Source organism: Haliaeetus albicilla, chromosome 9 (genome assembly GCF_947461875.1).
Source record: "Haliaeetus albicilla chromosome 9, bHalAlb1.1, whole genome shotgun sequence".
NCBI classification, from domain to species: Eukaryota; Metazoa; Chordata; class Aves; order Accipitriformes; family Accipitridae; genus Haliaeetus; species Haliaeetus albicilla.
The window spans coordinates 9,968,276-9,984,395 of record NC_091491.1 but is presented as its reverse complement, the minus strand read 5'-3'; the positions used below and the strand labels follow the sequence as shown (position 1 = coordinate 9,984,395).

Sequence of the window (16,120 nt, the reverse complement as noted above, 5' to 3'; positions counted from 1 at the left end):
TGTTGGAGTGCCTTTGCTCTGACATAGCCCAGCAGATACCTCTCGCCAGCCTCCTGGCTGTCACTGCCCTGGGTCAGAGGCTCCTGAACCAAGCCCAGGCCTACGCCACAGCAAAGCCGTGTTAGGGAGCGTCATTCTTGCAAAAGGCTGGTCTCAGTCCTTACCGACCTTCAGCGATGGAGGCTGCATGACCTCCCCAGGCAGTCTCTTCCACCATGTCACTACCTTTTATTAGAAATGGCCACAAACCCTCTCTGTTATCCTGCAGACATAGTCGGAGGCTCCAGACTTACACGAGGGTGCCTTTGTGTGGGGGGAACTTTTTGGAGAGTCTCCCAATAGCAGACCCCTGCCTTCATCTCTTGGTACCTGCAGGGCCCTAACCTTTGCGTTTTGAGACCCATCCGTGAGTCCTGATCGGCTCTGCTGTCCCTGCATCGTCCTTCTCATGGTGTAGGCCTTTGATAAAATAGCATGAATTGGCAGCACAGCAAGGGAAGGTGATTTTGAAGCAGAGAAGGCTGTTGCCACGTTCGTTCCCGTGAGTGCCCATACGCAGATGCAGCACAGTCATCAGCATGAGGGTCTTGCCATTCATGCAGGGTTCTCTTCTCTTTTATACTGGCGGGTATTTTACCTTCTAGGCCTACCTCTGCTCTTCCTTTGGCTTTATAGGACACCCTCAAAAATGAGGAATTTCCCTGAAAAGGGAAAATTGCTATGCCTGTAGCCACACACAGGATGGCATTTGACTTGGAGCCCATTCCCCAGGTCCTCAGGGAGGGAGTCAGTAGCCCATGTGCTAATAAAACTCAGCTGCTTTGTGCTTTTGTTTTTTTTTTCTTAAATGTGCCCTTTATTGCATTATACTTCTCCTTTCATCACTGTAAATTCACTGCACAGGCCCTACTTTTAACCTGTAAAAGCTCCAGTGAGTTCAAGGCAGGCTTTTTTCAGCTAATTACTTTGGTTTTTCACAGTTGGTATGAACCATTTGCAGCCTATAGGTCATGTGTGTAAAGAGTAAAAGTAAATATTATTCCAGATAGCAAAGGTCAAAGTGTTATATATGTTTGTCTTATTTTCTTGAATATTAACTGTGCTGATAAGATAAGCTAATAAAACACCATCTTAAAATCAATACTGTTAGCTTTGCCTCACAATCCTACCTGTTGTTGTAGCCCCAGGTGCATGCTTTCTGTGCAGAGCACAAGGTGCAGAGTGCTTCTAGTTGTCAAGCAATTTCTGGACAGCTAAGCCCTGACAGGTAAAATAGATATTTCACTTAAAAATTGCGCCATACAATTGTGATGACTCTGCAGGCAGCTCCGCCTTTTAAAAGTGTCTCATCCTGCTGCATCTGAGCCCAGCAGATCCCTGCCTCCACGCAGCTGGCAGAGTATTATTTGGGCCATGCGCTAAGGTCTGCAGATCTTCATTACTCAAATCAGTATTTTAGCATTTTCCTTGCTACTTGTTGTTCTCTTTTTGTATGGTTTTAAAAGCCTTTTCATCTGGACCACGCTATTCTAGTTGTCAAATCCTTCCACCATGTGGAAGGTGCATTTCAAGCCCTCCTTTGCTTGACTTTGCTCTGGGCGTGGAGGCTGGGCTGTGTGCTTGCTGGCTCTAGGTTGGTTTTGTTGGTCAAGACCCTGACCTAGATTTTGTTATGTTTTCCCTAACTGTGCTACCCAGACACCTTGACTTCTAGTGACATTTCTCAAGGTCTAAGTGCATCTTGAATCCATTCTCTGCAGCCTCCCTTTATTTAAGGTTGTTCGGTACTTGTTGTGAACAATTTAGAGTGCTTTATAAAAGCTTGTTGTTCCCTTTGACCTGATCTTTTTTCTCCTGCGCATCTTTTTGTTGCTTAAATTTTTATTTGACCTGGGTGTTAATAGTCAGGTCTTCCTGCAATGCTGTAGCTGTAGAAGTTTTCCCTGAAAATCAGGACCTGTGCTTGAGAAGAAATCCCTTTGGGAGGCAATGCTGAGGTGGGAACCTCCAGGTCTCTGCTGTGTCCCCTGGGTGACATAAGGTCGGGCTGGAGAGAGCTACGGTTTCCAGCTCCCTCTAGAGAAAACAAGTGAGAAGAGTCCCTTTTCCAGGTGCTTTGCTCTTGCTGCCTCATGCTTAAATATCTTGCTCTTCTTCACCAGCATTTTGCATCTAGTGAGGCCAAAGCTATGTCTGGGATGTAGTTGGGAGCTTTACTTTTCCCTTCATGGTAGATGCTTTGATCTACCCTCTAGCTGGCAAGTGAACATGTTGCACCAGCTGCCCTGGGATAGGGATCTTCTCTAAGGGGCAGAGAAGGGTAGGGCTTCTTCACTGGTGGTGAACTAGGATGTGTCCTACAAAGCAAAACTGTTCGCACATCTGTCCTGGAGAAAATCTGGCCCAAACGTTTGCGGTATGATTGATACCATTTCCCTGACATGAAGGAAGTCAAGCATTTTGCGGTGAATGAAGGATCAGCCCGTTGTGTTTAAGTGAGGAGGTGGGTCTGTGGAGGTCAAAGCCAGTTGGCCAGAACCAGCTGGTTCTGCTTCCTCCTGCTTCTGTACTGCACTGAAGGAGCATATGGAGAGACCCACTGATCATCCGCTGGGGCCAGGAAAGAAAATGTGTTTTGCAAAATTGATTCCTATGTCTTTTCTCATTATCTTCTGGAGAGGCAAAGAGTCATATAGCTTCCTCCACTGCAGTGTTCAGTGTTCTGGGAAAAATGATGGAGGGGAGGCAGTGGAGAGTCCTGTCTCAAAGTCCTATTCCCTGCAGTGGAGGTTTGCTGGGGTTTTCTTCCTAACCCAGAAGAATTTGCTGTGTGGTTGTTTTAAAATTATTTTCTTCCTTTCCCAGCTGACTTTGGTTCACACATCATCAGAGTTAGCTGCTCCTATTCCATCTTCCCATTGGAAAATTGAACATTTTTCTTGTTATTACTCGTGGGTTTTTTCCTCAGTTTTGTTAAAAGCCTTGCAGGAAATCGCAGTCCAGTTGTATTTCCACTGTCTGAGCTCTGGAGGGTGTCCAGCGAATCCAGGTATTGTACTCCTGGCCAAGGACTCAAATACCTCACAGAGGAGACAGTCCCTTCTTCAACTTACTTAACGTGAATTATCTTGGCTTCTTGCAGCAGCTCACAGATAATTTATTGTTCCCTCAGTCCCCTCTCCACTTTGCAAGAGCTGTTAGCTGCCTGTCCCCTGCATGTTGTCTTTGAGTTTATGTAACGGTCAGATGCCTCTTTTCTGTCTGATGTAACTTTACTTGTGATATTCTTTTCTACCAGTGACAGTCGCTCTGAGATCTTTTGCATCTTCTGTTACAAGGGTTTTTTTCTTGCAGTAAGTGTGAAAAGACACCCACCAATAATTTTGTATATGGACTTCTATGGTTAAGTTTCATCACAAGACTGGATAAGAAAGCTCAGGTGCTACTCTGCACCATCTGGGACCCTCCACCACAAGCAGACTGGCAGTTCTCTTCTTCTTTTGATGGACATGTTCCCCTGTCAGCTGACGTGGTCTCCCCACCCACACTTATGGGTCCTAAACTGGAGAGCCTTGTGGAGCCCTTAGGCAGCCGCATAAATCCATCAGCACAGGCAGCTTGCATGAGCAAGCTCCTGGCGTACAAATGCTTTACCAACAAAAGGAAGGGAAAGGAAGGGAGAGGAAGAGGAGAAGGGAAGAAACCCCCCCCCCCCGAACAGTTGCCTCCCCAGCAGCACCCACCATATGGACAGCAAACCAGCCAGATCTCACTTACAGTGTTTACTTCTACCGTGGGTTAACGCTTTTGAACCGGAGGGTGTCTCATGTAGATGGAGTCCTTTCTCAGTGGAGTTCAGGTGTCCAACAGCAAAGTACCTGGCTGCTTGGGACTGTTCTGGCTTGTCTCCTGCCTCTCCTTTCCTCATCGACCCTGCCTGGCTTTTGCTAGAGCATGACCTTTCTTTTTGTTTTTTTTGCAGGTACCTGAAGAAAATATTAACGGTGTGGTCAATGCACTCCAAGTCAGTCAAGCTGAAAAGCATTAGAAATCTTCTGAGCTGGTTCCAGATGCTTTTTATTATTATAATTATTATTATTATTATAATTATTATTATTATTATTATTCTTTTTTTCTCACAGTATTTCTTGAAAAATCTGATTCCAGAGAGTGACATGAAAAGAGACTGTGGAAAGTTGAGCAGAAACAGCTCCAATAAGCCTTTGTTTTAATTATTATTATTATTGTTATTTTATTAAATTTATGAATGAGGGGCAGGAGGAAAGGGAGTTCAGGTGGTTTCCTAACATTCAGCTCCAAGGTGAAGTGTAACCTGCCCGCGTTCTCAGTGTGGAAGGAGCTGCCGGGGGACACCCATCTCTCCCCAAAGCGCGGCAGCATGTATGGCCACATGCTCAGGTGCTCTGCCGAGACCTTCGCAGCGCGGCTGGGACGGATGGGCCGCTTGCTCAGAGAGAACCCTGAAAACCGTAAACAAAATGAAACGTGGAATTAAACAGAAAAGACGTCGCGTAGTGCTGGCTTTTCTCCTCGCATCAGACTTTCTGAGGACTGTCCGTCATTGCCTATGTTGAGATAGGATGAGAATTGGGTTCTGTTTCCCCTGACAAAACTGTTTGGCGTTGGAAAAGGGGCAAATATCTAGTTGTTTGAATTTTCCCCTTTTCCCTTTCTCCCTGCAGTCAAAGCCTGGCTGCTCCGAGAAAGCCTGGGCAGAGGGAGCATTGCTCTGGCCCACCTTCTGGCAGGCGGCGTCACCAAGACTTCTGTCTGCATTGAAACTTGGCCGGTTTAGCTCAGTTTTCTCCAGTCAGCCTCCCACTGACCCCAGTGTCCTCCTGCCATGTCCCCAGCTCCAGGCAGCTGCTGTCCCCTCACCCCCACACCAGAGCCATCCCCAAGCCCTTTTCATCCAGGGCCAGCAAGAGGAGGGAGGCATCTTTCCTCCTGTCCCCTCGGGCTTTGTCCCATCCACTTGATACACATTCACGGGGACACGAAGGATTGCCCAGGGTCCCTGGGTAGCTGCTCCTGCACATCCTGGGCCACCTCGGCCAGGAGCCACTGGGGTTTGTCCCCACCAGGGCCAGGAGGTGCCCAAGCCCTGCTGGGACCCTCCTGCAGTTTTTCAACAGCTCCTCCGTCACCAGGGTGGAAATCGTTGCCAGCTGGGGTCTTGACTCCCAGGGGTTTTCCATTGGGTTCAGCGGGCAGCCCTTTTGAAAGCAGAAGGCTGCCGAAAATGCATAAAACTGGAGGTGTTTCCTTCTGGTCCTGTTGCGGGAAGGTGATGTGGGCTCTTCCCGTGGGGCAGCAGGAGAGTGTTCGCTCCAGGCTTGCACCAAAGCTGCAGGCCAGCGGGAGCCCTGCGTCGGGGCCCGTGGTGGCATCTGCCTCCGAATCGCGCCTGCGGCCGCTCCCAGCACCATGGAGGACGGCGGGGACTGGTGCTGGGAGAGCAAGCATCACCCAAGATGTAGGTACCAGCAGTTCTGCACCGTGCTGTGACAGTGCAGTGAGGGGTGGTGAAAAGGAGAAGCCGTCTGCAGGGGACTCTGCTTTTACAGTTGGGAGCCCAAGTATATCTTGCATTTGTAGACTTCTTCCCATTTTGTTTTTGACATGAAGAAATTACAGGTCTTACAGTTTTCATGAGGGCTTTCCAGCTTTGCTTAAGAGACAGCCTCTAGCATGATTTTCCTGAGGCTCTGTCTTGCAGGTTTAAGCCAGGGTTTTGCATTAATCTGGAGACAGTAAGCAAGCAGCTGAGATCATGCCACAGGCATGGCTTATACTGGTGGGTAGGACATGCAAACACACGCACTGACTTACAGCTCGCTGTTTAGTTCTCCATTCACGGCGCTAGATGGCTGAGCTTAATATTTGTGGTTTCTGGTGCTGCTGGACCCAGACACTGAGTTTCAAATCTTTCTGATTTTTCATCGGTGGGATGTTGTATGGCAGCTAGACAGGGAATCAGAGCGTCCGCAGGAAAAAACATGGGTAACTTTCCTTTGTAGGACCTAACTGAGTTAAAGCATCCCTGCTGAGAAACACTTAGGCACATGTTTAATACTTTACCAAACAGTATGTTTTGCTGTTCCTTTACATGGGTTTTCAGAATTGCCCCATGATATGTTAAATTTGCTCCAGATTTCTGGAGTGAAGGTTTATTCCAGGTGTGGCACCATGCGTCTCTGGATGGTTGTTTGGAAAGATGCTTTGGTCTCCTGCCACATGCCGTAAGGATGCAAGCACAGGCTGTGTGGTGCGATATTTAAAAGCACTCGGAGATGTTCTGTGTGAATCTGCACAACGTCGTTGGCCGTGAGCTGAGCTGAGGGATGCAGCAGGGTGGTCAGTAGCTTTTTACCACATAAATTGTTGAAGGGTTTCTCCTTGGGATGGCAGATTGGGGGGTTTGTAGGACTGTGCAGGATTGTTTTGGAGAGGGATACCAGCACATTTCGTTGGTGTACAGCTACTGAGTTGCCAGCCAGGCTTGCTGGTCGGCTGAGTTGAGCCTGAGCTTTCCCTGTGTGCGTGGACAGGGTCTTCTTTGTGCCCCTGGGTTTTGTCAGCCATTGGAAAATTATTATTTAGCCACTTTCCGCATCAGAGAGCAACGTGCATTGCTCTCCATGTGTGCTAGTGCTGCTTTCTAAGGACCGCGATATGTACGGTGAGGAATTACTTGAAACAAGCAACAACTTTACTGAGCCTTAAGAGAAAGCGAAAAAAACAGGTTTTAATTTTTTTTTTTTTTTAACTTTGCACTCAGGCTATTTTAGAGGCTGATTTTTTAATTTAAATTTTTCACTTTTTTCCCTAAGGGAGTCAGCCTTAAATTCCTGAAATCTGTAGAAGTCTTTGGGGTGTTTCAAAACTTCACAAAGCAGGTTGATGTCCTGGCATGAGAAAGTTAGCCTGAAAAATTCACAAGGTGTAAAATGCCATTGAGGGACTCTCTGTCTCTGCCGTCATCCTCAGCTTCACCTTTTTATTTCCTCTCTCATTTTGCCCTGAGAACCAAGAACATTGTTTCAGACAACTTGGGGTAGTTTGATGCTTTCCCTTTAGTGTTCCCTGCATCGCTTTGCTGGTGGAACTGAGATACTCTGAATTTAGCCAGAATTGGTTGAGCCTTGAACCCAAGCCCTGGGGAAGGGCACTCCAGCATGCGGTCGGGATCAGTGCAAACTTGCACAGTGGTGTTGCTTGTGAGACATTCACTGGATAAGGCAGGAAGGGGTCTGCAGGGGCTTTGTTAAAAAAATTTAATAGTAATAATAATTCTTTAACACCACAGCGCTTAATGAGCCCAAAGCAGTGGCTCTTAAAGCTGCTCAACAGCCCCCACTCTTCCAGCACCTGACCTTTGCGGTGGGGAAAAATTGAAGGGTCTTTTATTTTTTTTTAAATGCCTTATGATAATAATGTCTCTGAGCATCCCTGGCATTGTGCTGTTTAACACTGTGTGTATAAAAAGAGGAGCATGTCTTAGTGGGATGCCCTTCAGCTGGGCATCTGCATCACTGAAAGCCCGGGTTACCTGTCAGCCACCGGCGCTGCCCCGAGCATCCATCCCTGCTCGGCTGGCTGGAGAGTTTCACGTGGTCGTGGCTGCTGCTGATCGGGGATCACCTTAACGCTGCGGGACCCTCCCCGTGCCCTCTCGGTTCCTCTCGTTGCACAAAAATTCACCAAACAGCGAAATGCAAAAAGCGTTTCCAGCCCTGCAAGGACAGGTGGGCAGGGAAGGAGAACATAGCCCTCCCACCCCTTCCTTGTTTCTCTGAGGCCTTTGTTTTCTTAGGAATTTCAACCTTTCTCATGTTGTGTGTGTTACTACGTAGGTTTTTGTCTTTTTTCCCCCATCCCAATTAGATTTTGGCTACAAGTTCCCTTCTACTGTGCAAGTGTGTGCATATGTTCATATAATTGTATAGTGTTTACATAGAAATACTTAGTATGTCTCTATTGTACACATATATAAATACCTGTGTTTTATGTTTGTATGGCTATATACTGTACATAGCATATATACTTGAGCAATATAGGTTAATATATACTGTGTGAGTACATGTGTGTATACTCTAGGCACACGCTCTGTGTGTGTATATATATGTAGTAAGTGCTATATACACACATTTATTCACCATATATTTTTAATTCAAGTATATAGGCAATATGAATACTTAGTTACGCTCTTGGGATTTCTCTACACGTTTTTAGCGAAGAGCGGCAGTGAAGCTGACCTGGAGCAAAGCTGTGGCTCCTCTGCTTGCTGTGAGTAGGCAGAGACCCACGCTGATTCACAGCATCGGGTTTTCCTGCCTGCTTCAGAAACACCCTGTTCCTCTTCAGTTTGGTGCCTCCAGCACAGAGACTGTAGGGAAGTTGTTTCTTTTTCTTTATATATATTTTAGTTGCTGCTCTGAATTGCTTCAGCCTGTAAGTAGTGAGGGTTCATTTGCAAAGTGCCTGCCCAGAGCCTGGCTGGGGGGTTTGCAATGGGGCTTCCAGTTCCCGCAAGCACCGAGCCGGTGCCCGTGCCGCTCGCCTTTCCCCAGCCGAGGCTGGCTCTGGGCACCGGCCGTGGGGAGCATCTCCTGAACCTCCTGCCTGTGAGGTCTTCGAGGTGGCCTGGGCACGTCACTGCTTTTCCTCCAGAGCCGCTTCGTGGTGGTCTTGCCCAGCATCTCCGCACCAGGCTGTGGGCGCTTGCTGCGGCTGCGTGATTTCCCGGTAGATGTGTCTGCTGGTGGCTCGGCGGCCAGAAGGCAACCCATGGCTAACGCAGAGCTCTGCTATTTATTGGGAAACTCGCATTTGTTGGTCTGTGAGGAGCTTAAATTGGGGGGGTATTTTTGAAGAGATGGACGTGTTGGAGTGTCCTTTCTGTTAAAAGTAGGAGAGGCTGTTTGAACCCGGTCATTGGAAGTGTCTTTGCATCTCGTCATCAGTTTCCTGCTGACCAGCAGTGCTGTTAGGGTCCAGGTGGGGAAAGGTTTTTACCCAAATCATCCTCTGTTTTGATACTTTGGTTACGCTTCACCAAATGCAGTGGGGGTGCTGCCTTGCAGCTGACCTTTTGGCACTTTCAGGTTGCTGATTTTCAGTCTGGCCCATAAATGCCTCCTGGTTTGTGCAGCTTTCCGTTTCTTTTCAGATGTTGAAGTCAGTTTGATTTGCAGTTGATAGAGTTTCTGCAATACTGTGCTTTAAGTGACATGTATTAATCTGTCTTGCGTAGGGAGGCCTTAATGGAAGTATTTGGGTTTGCTGGAGCACAGAGATCGTGGCACCTGCAGTGGGTGACATTCGTGTTAAGACTTACTTAATGGCAGTGCCATTTATAAAGAGCATTCATCATATAAATATCATGCTGCTGCTTCGAAATGTATTTTTAACTCCAAGCTCAGTGTTACCATTCCCAGGGGCACAGGTAGGGAATGCTGTTGGTCACAGATGAGTCAACCCTCGTCTCTAAGAAAAATCTTGTTGGTGTCAGACCCTGCTTGTGGGGTTGCAATGGCACCGAGCAGTGATCTACTCTTTTAAGACATGCCATGCAGAGCAGGCGTGGGGATTTTCAGGACTGACACTTGAAGGAAAATGTCACTGGAAGGTCATGATTGCTTTAGCCAAGAAAAGCCAATACACGTTTATCAGGTTTAATTTTTCTGAAGCATGATGTTTTGTCCTGCAGGTGCTGGGAGGGAAACAAGGCGGTGCGATGCGGGGGGCATGTAGCAGAGGAGGTTGCTCGGTGAGCACTCAGTTGTTTTCCTGATGCTCTTGATGCTCTCAGCAGTGTGCAAACACCTGAGAGACGCAAGGCAGAAAGCAGCTCTGCTCAGAGATTACAGTGGTGTGTGCCACGCACTTGCAGGGGCTGGATTTGCCATCCCCAGGCGTGAGCTCCCAACACATTCCCCCACCAGCTGCGCTGCATGGGGACCTGTTGTCTCACAGCGTATCCCTGGGACGAGGGTTTAATAGCATGACTCTGACATCCCGTGAAGGTAGGGAAGCTGTTTGGGACGTTAAAGCCTAAATCACGTATGCTTGATCAGAGTCTGGCTCTGAAAGAAGCCATTTCCCGTCTTTCTTAGCTTTGCTGTACAATGCTTGAATTTGCTTCTGTTACAAAGGGGGCAACCTCCCTGGTGGAAGCTAATGCAGCCATTACGGCCCCGGCTGCAGAAGGGCCATGGCTTCAGTCCGTGCTGACTTGCAGCAGCTGTGGTGCCGGCCCCAGCTTCTCTATTCCTGTGAGCATCCCTCTTTCTGTCTCGGCTGTTTCCCACGCGTTTCCGTGGTATGGCAGTAAGGGGTCTGCAGAGGTCCCTGTTAGTGGACAGGCGTGGAAAGGCGGGGATAGCTGGAGTACCAAGTGATGCAAAGGAGTGATTTTTTCTTTTGTAGTTGTGCAAATATGAATGTACGTAGTTTTGCTCGTTGTTGTTGTTGTGAACACAAAAGAAAGCATTTTCATTCTTCTTTTTCCTCTTTGAATCAAAGAGGCCTCCTCTCCTTGCCCAGCTTCCCCACTCAGCCCAGTGACCCCCTGGGGATGCATTTGTCGCAGTAGCACCATCCCAGCAAGGGTGGCACGAGCCCTCCCAAACCCCCAGTAGTCAGAAAATCTTCCGATGCTCAACCTCGCCTTGGGGGAAAGCCTCCAACTATCACTATGTGTTTTGAGGTAGCGGTGGTGTCGGGCACTGTGGCTGGAGGGTTTAGTCACATCCTTGTGGTTTTTCCCATCCATGTACCCACATGGACTGTTTGAGAGCACCGGGGCATTCAAACTCCCTAGTATAGAGGTCAGTGACTTGAGTAGAAGGTGCTGGGTCCTGCGTTGGTGCAGTCAGTGCTCAATAAGAGCAAATGTTCCTGTCTTGGCACTGGATAATTGGTATTTTCTGACAATGACAAGGGAGAAATTCTTCGTTCAGCCCAAGCCTGAGCGTCGGCTGCTAGCTCCCGAGTGAAGGTGTCTCACAGCAGTATTCGGTGATGGACAAGAAATCATTCTCTGATGAGGATTTCTTTTCTCTCTGTTACTATGACTATTGTGGACATCTCCAGTAAGCAGCTTAAGGCATCTCACTTACCAGTTCCAGTCCTGCCTGCAAACGTTGGATTGGATTAAACTTTTATTACCTGCTAGAGAGTAAAACCCAGTAATCCATTGCCAAATAGCATTTACATTTTATAGCATGTGCTGGGGTGTGTTTACATTGGCCGAGATCTGCAGATCTGCCTCCAGATTTAGATACCTTCTCCCCATGAATACATCTGTCTGTCTGTCTGTCTGTCCCCTGCGTGGGCCATATGTGTCAGGGGCCAGCAATATCCCTCAGGCATCCTGGCAGCACTGAGACGGTACAGAAATGCTCCGTGCACATCCCCAGCGAGGGCTGTGGGATATTCCAAGGGCACTTGGGAGGGAAATGCTTGACTGTGAATCTTGAGTTATTCTGCTGTCTTCAGTCCCTGTTTTCCATCCCTCGGCCTTCTTCTTTATTTAATCTTCATGAAGCACAGCTCGGTTGAAATACGAGCTCCAATTAGCACAGGGGAAGAACAGGGGTTGTGTACTGGAGGCTGATCAGCAAAGCCTGGCTGCAGCAGCAACAGCCCCTGCAGAAGCTCTGGTAAGTGCGGAGCAATGCACAGGGCCTGTTTTAAGCAGGGGAAATAAATGAAGTCTGTATCAAAGTATATTCTAATTTTAGGGTGTGAACGTGCAGAGAAACATACCTCTTTGGAACATATCTAGCCAAGATGTCCCTTTCTTGGTCTCTCTAGACAGCACCAGCCATTTCTCCGTCAGGTTGGGAAGATAATTTGTATACCGAAGCCTAAGACTGAATGTTACCTTGTAATTGCAGATTACATGTAATAGCTTCTCCGTGCTCTGTAACTCCCCTGTGGAGCTTACCTGTGCCGCTGCCTGCCCCGGGTTTGGTGAGGGCCCAACCATGTGGGAACACAAACCCCAGACAGCTCATCCCAGCTGAAAGCCCCTAAGTTTTGCAGCCGAGGCACAGGCAGCAGCAGAGGGATGGCAGCCGCACATCTCCTGCCCCGGCTGCACAGCTCAAGCGTGGCCAGCTCAGCACCGTCACGGGCTGCGCGAGTGGTGGTGTGGTTGCAAACCAGCTGCTTAAATCCCTGGGCTCCCTTGGGTTTTTTGTTTTCGTCCTTTTTTAGCTTTCTGCAGAATTTTGTAAATGAATTGTGGGTGGATTTTCGGACTGGAGACGAACAGAGTTGCCCAGCAGGAATCTGGCAGGATTGAAGTTTTGAAAAGTCTGCGAGCACAGAGCGGGAGCACTTTGCTCCCCTCTGTCTTGGCTCTGTCCTCTGCCTGTAGCATAGGAGAGCTCATCAGCTCCCGAGTATCCCTCTCTAGGCAGACCCAGTGGTTTTACCAATCTCATCCCATCCCTAAAAGATGATGCCAGAAAAAGGGCTCCTTTCATCCTTTGTTTTAGGGGGGCTGGTTGCTTTTTTCCTCCCTGTGTGGATGTGGCAGAGGCAGTGTCTCTCTTGCATGGCGCATTTGGGAAGATGCTGTCAGAGGCTGGCTGTAGTTTGGGGTCCCCCTGCTCTGCCCAGCTTTCTGCTGCTATCTCAGCGTCTTGAGGATTTGAAACCAGTTTTCTGCAATTATAGTAGTAAGCTTTTTCTTTTTTCCAAAGGATTCCCACCAGCTCATTTGTAACTTGAAAAACATAGTTTTCCAGGTACCTGATTCCCTTGTGGGAATGCCACTGGAAGCATCCTGCTTGCCGGGATGGCTGCTGTGAGCATTAATGCTCCTTCAGGCTCTAAAAGAGGAGTTCAGCCCCCTTTGCCTGCTAAAACACGCTGAAGCAGCCACCAGGCTCAGGCTGGCGGGAGGCTGCTCTGGGGAACAGGTCACACGGGAGATACAGCCCTGGCAAACGGAGCCGCTTCGCCCTCTGTGTCCTCACTGCCTGCACAGAGTCGTTCCCATCGGCTGGAAGGAGATGTGGAGGGAATTTTCCTTTTGCTGAAGAAAACCAGTGGTCTCCTGTTTGGGTTTGTGGTCGGTGGGAAGAGCAAAAGAGCATTTGCCATGTGGGAAGCTGAAGGAAGGGGCGAGGGGGTTGTATGCACAGGGCAAAGGAGAAAAAAAACCACAACCTTTTGTTGCATTTGTTTCTTGTAATTATTTTTAAGGCCAGCCTTGTGATTTTTTTGAATTTTTGAGGTCACTGAAATTACCTAGAGAGCTGGCTCTGCTGCTACAACTGCGGGAACGGCAAACCTTCCTAGGGTGGCATTGCCTCCAGGTGGGGGGGTGCAGGGACCCTCCCCACCGCAGCTCAGCCCTGAGGCACGGGTCTTCAGGGTTCTCCCAGCCAGCCATGCCATTCGCATAGGCAGGCTATTTAACTAGTCCTGTTTTTGAAGAAATCACTGAATTTTGAACACCTCCTTTCTGGGAGCACACGTCTGTTTTCCCTCGCAGTGTGTTTGTGGGTTGGTGCTGTTTAGCAGGGGTCAGTGCTGGGGCTGGGAGGATCAGTGTACGAAAAGGACGGCGCTGCAATAGGAGCACACAGTTTTTTCCTTTGACCGTTAGGAACAGACGCTGTCTGCTCCAGCTCAGTGACCTTGGCCTTGTTTTAGTTTTATGGTAGAAATAAAACGTGAATCGTGCCCCCACTCTCTTCCAAACCCTGCCTGCCAGGGTCCCCTCTCCCAGCCCCACGTGGCCCAAGCCACACTGTCTCAGTTCTTCCTTCCTCCAGGTTTTTATTTGCTCTGTATTTGTGAACTGCTCCGATAGCCTGGGGGAACGGAGGAGCACATCATGTTCCTGGGGCAGGAGTTCTTTTGCAGCTCCTCAGAGGTACTGGAAAAGTCTTTTCCCAGTGTTTCTGGTTGTGCTGGAGCCAGGGCTGCCCTTGCCTCTCACCCGACAACGTCGCTTCTACTGCTGCTAAAAATAATCGTGCTAATCCGATGGCCATTGGTAGTAGGGGTGCAAGAACTGTGTTTGAGTGCTGTTCGCGCCGGGATGAGGGGCCTGGCAATGCAGAGGGTGGTGGCACTCGCCTGCCCCTCGCCAGCCCAGGGCTGTGCTCAGTGTCACAGCCAGCGTGGTCCCGTCCCCTGTCCCCGCTGCCTGCGGCTGGGTCACTCCTCCTGTCGTCCCTCCCCTGCACGCGGGCTGCAGGCTTGGATTTGGGGTTCGTGAGACACGAAGTTGAGGTGTGGGCCGTTTGTTTGAGCACCTTGGCAGCCATCCTCCTCCTCCTCTGCGCTGCCTCTGCGGCAGCTGGGGACGGCAGTGACGGCAAGGGGACGCTCATCCTGACGACCCAAGCGGTGGGAAGGCCATGGCTCTTGGGACAGGCAGGGGAGAAGGAGGCTGCCGGGCAGTGACTCACGGCAGGATCTGGCTTTGGATGCTCCGATTCAGCCTTTGGAAGAGCCTGTCTCCCTCCCTCTCCATGAACTCCTCAGGTAGCCTGCTGTCCCCTTGTTTTCACTAAAATTAGGGGGGGTGATGACCTCAGTTTGGTGAACACACTCACCTGCTCCCACCACTGAGCCATGCCAGCAGGTCCTGGTGGTGCTGGGATTTGGGGGTCTCCTCAGTGCCACAGTGCCCAGGGAACTCACACTGGATCTGCAGCCCTCCCTCACAAACGTGTCCGGCTGCGGCCCCATGGCACGGCGCTGGCTCACGTCGCTTGTCTCCTGCTCTTTGGGCACCATAAGGCACCTGGGAGGGTTCATTTGGAGAGAGCCTCATCATCCTCATCAGTGCTTAGGGACAGATTTTTAGTTCTGTTCCTCTGGGCTAAAATGTAGTGAGCTGTTGCCCTGTGGGGTCACGGTGCAGGTTTACGGTGTAATTCCACTGCGCTGGGCACGTTCAGAGCTGGGCGGGTGGGGGTCAGCCCTTCCATGGCTGTAAGTGCATCGCCACTTTATTAGTGTCTCAACTGGCTTGAACAAGACTAAGCATTTCTCTCTTTCTCCCCTTTTCTTGGACTTAAGAAGGAGCCCAACCTTTCCCCAGATGCCCAGGATGGCCAAGCATTAACCGAATTTCTAGAACTGCCAAGAGAGCAGAAAGGCTCCTGGTGCAGCAGCTGCCCAGCTCAGAGCAGGGTCTGCCCCTCTGCTCCCTGGTTGCCTGGAACGGCCATGCTGGGCAGCCCGGGGAGGAAACACAAACCTTTAGGACCTTCTTTAAAAAAGTTATTTATGTATCATTTTCTCTGTAAGTAAAATACCACTTCTGGCCTCAGACACCCACCAAACTGGCTGAAGTCAGGCTGGGGACATGGGCAGCCCTGGGCACCCCAACCTCCTGCAGCCCCTCCTCCCTGCTCACCTCTCTCAGAAACCCCACGGGAGCCTTTCCTTTGGGGGGGGGGGGCAAAAAAAAAGTGTCTTTTTTTTCCCCTTAATTACCAAACTAATGCAAACTGACTGGGGGGAGGGGTTCACCCTGTGCAGGGGCCCGTGCTGTACCCCTTGCTCCGAGCTGCCGTCGTGGGAAGGCTGCTCGTGCCGGCTGGCCGTGCGGGCGATGCCGGCTACGCTCGGTGGGGCCAGGCAGCGGCTCCTGAGAGCTCAGCAGCCCAAGGCATAAAGGAGACCGAAAACATCAGCGGCCCTCGTGCCGGCCTCTGCGCAAGGGGGAATATTGTGCCATGGGGCAGAGGGAGTGGTGGCAGCAGCTGAGGCTTGTGCTCTGGGCACGAAGTGTGGAGCTGAGAAGTGGATGCTTTGCTTTCCCAGCGAGTGCACACGCTTCTTTTCTTTGCTGGTCTTATGCTGAAAAGCTGAGATTTATGTACTGTATGGGAAAAAAAAAAAAAAAAAAAACAAAACGGAAAAAAAGAAAAAAATCCTAATGTTCCAAAATAAATGACAGTATATTTTGTACTTTGTAAAGTGTTAATTAAAATGAAAAAGAATAAAAAGTGAAACATACGCTGTCTGCTTTTGTACTGATCAAACTGATGAAAATAAAGCAGAGCTTGGCATTGTCTATAAGATGTAGCTCTCTTTTTTGTCAACCTATGGCAATGCT

General features: G+C 49.4%; 1 protein-coding gene across 2 annotated transcripts in view; it reads left to right on the top strand.

The window, feature by feature from the left end:
* Positions 1–16,083, top strand: part of CASTOR2 (cytosolic arginine sensor for mTORC1 subunit 2) — a 135,539-nt gene extending 119,456 nt beyond the window's left edge. For both annotated transcript variants that reach the window (XM_069791492.1, XM_069791493.1), the window contains one exon: positions 3,983–16,083. In XM_069791492.1, the coding sequence (XP_069647593.1) occupies positions 3,983–4,048 (66 nt within the window). In that variant the 3' untranslated portion in view covers positions 4,049–16,083. The remainder of the gene's footprint in view (positions 1–3,982) is intronic.
* Positions 16,084–16,120: the final 37 nt, after the last annotated feature.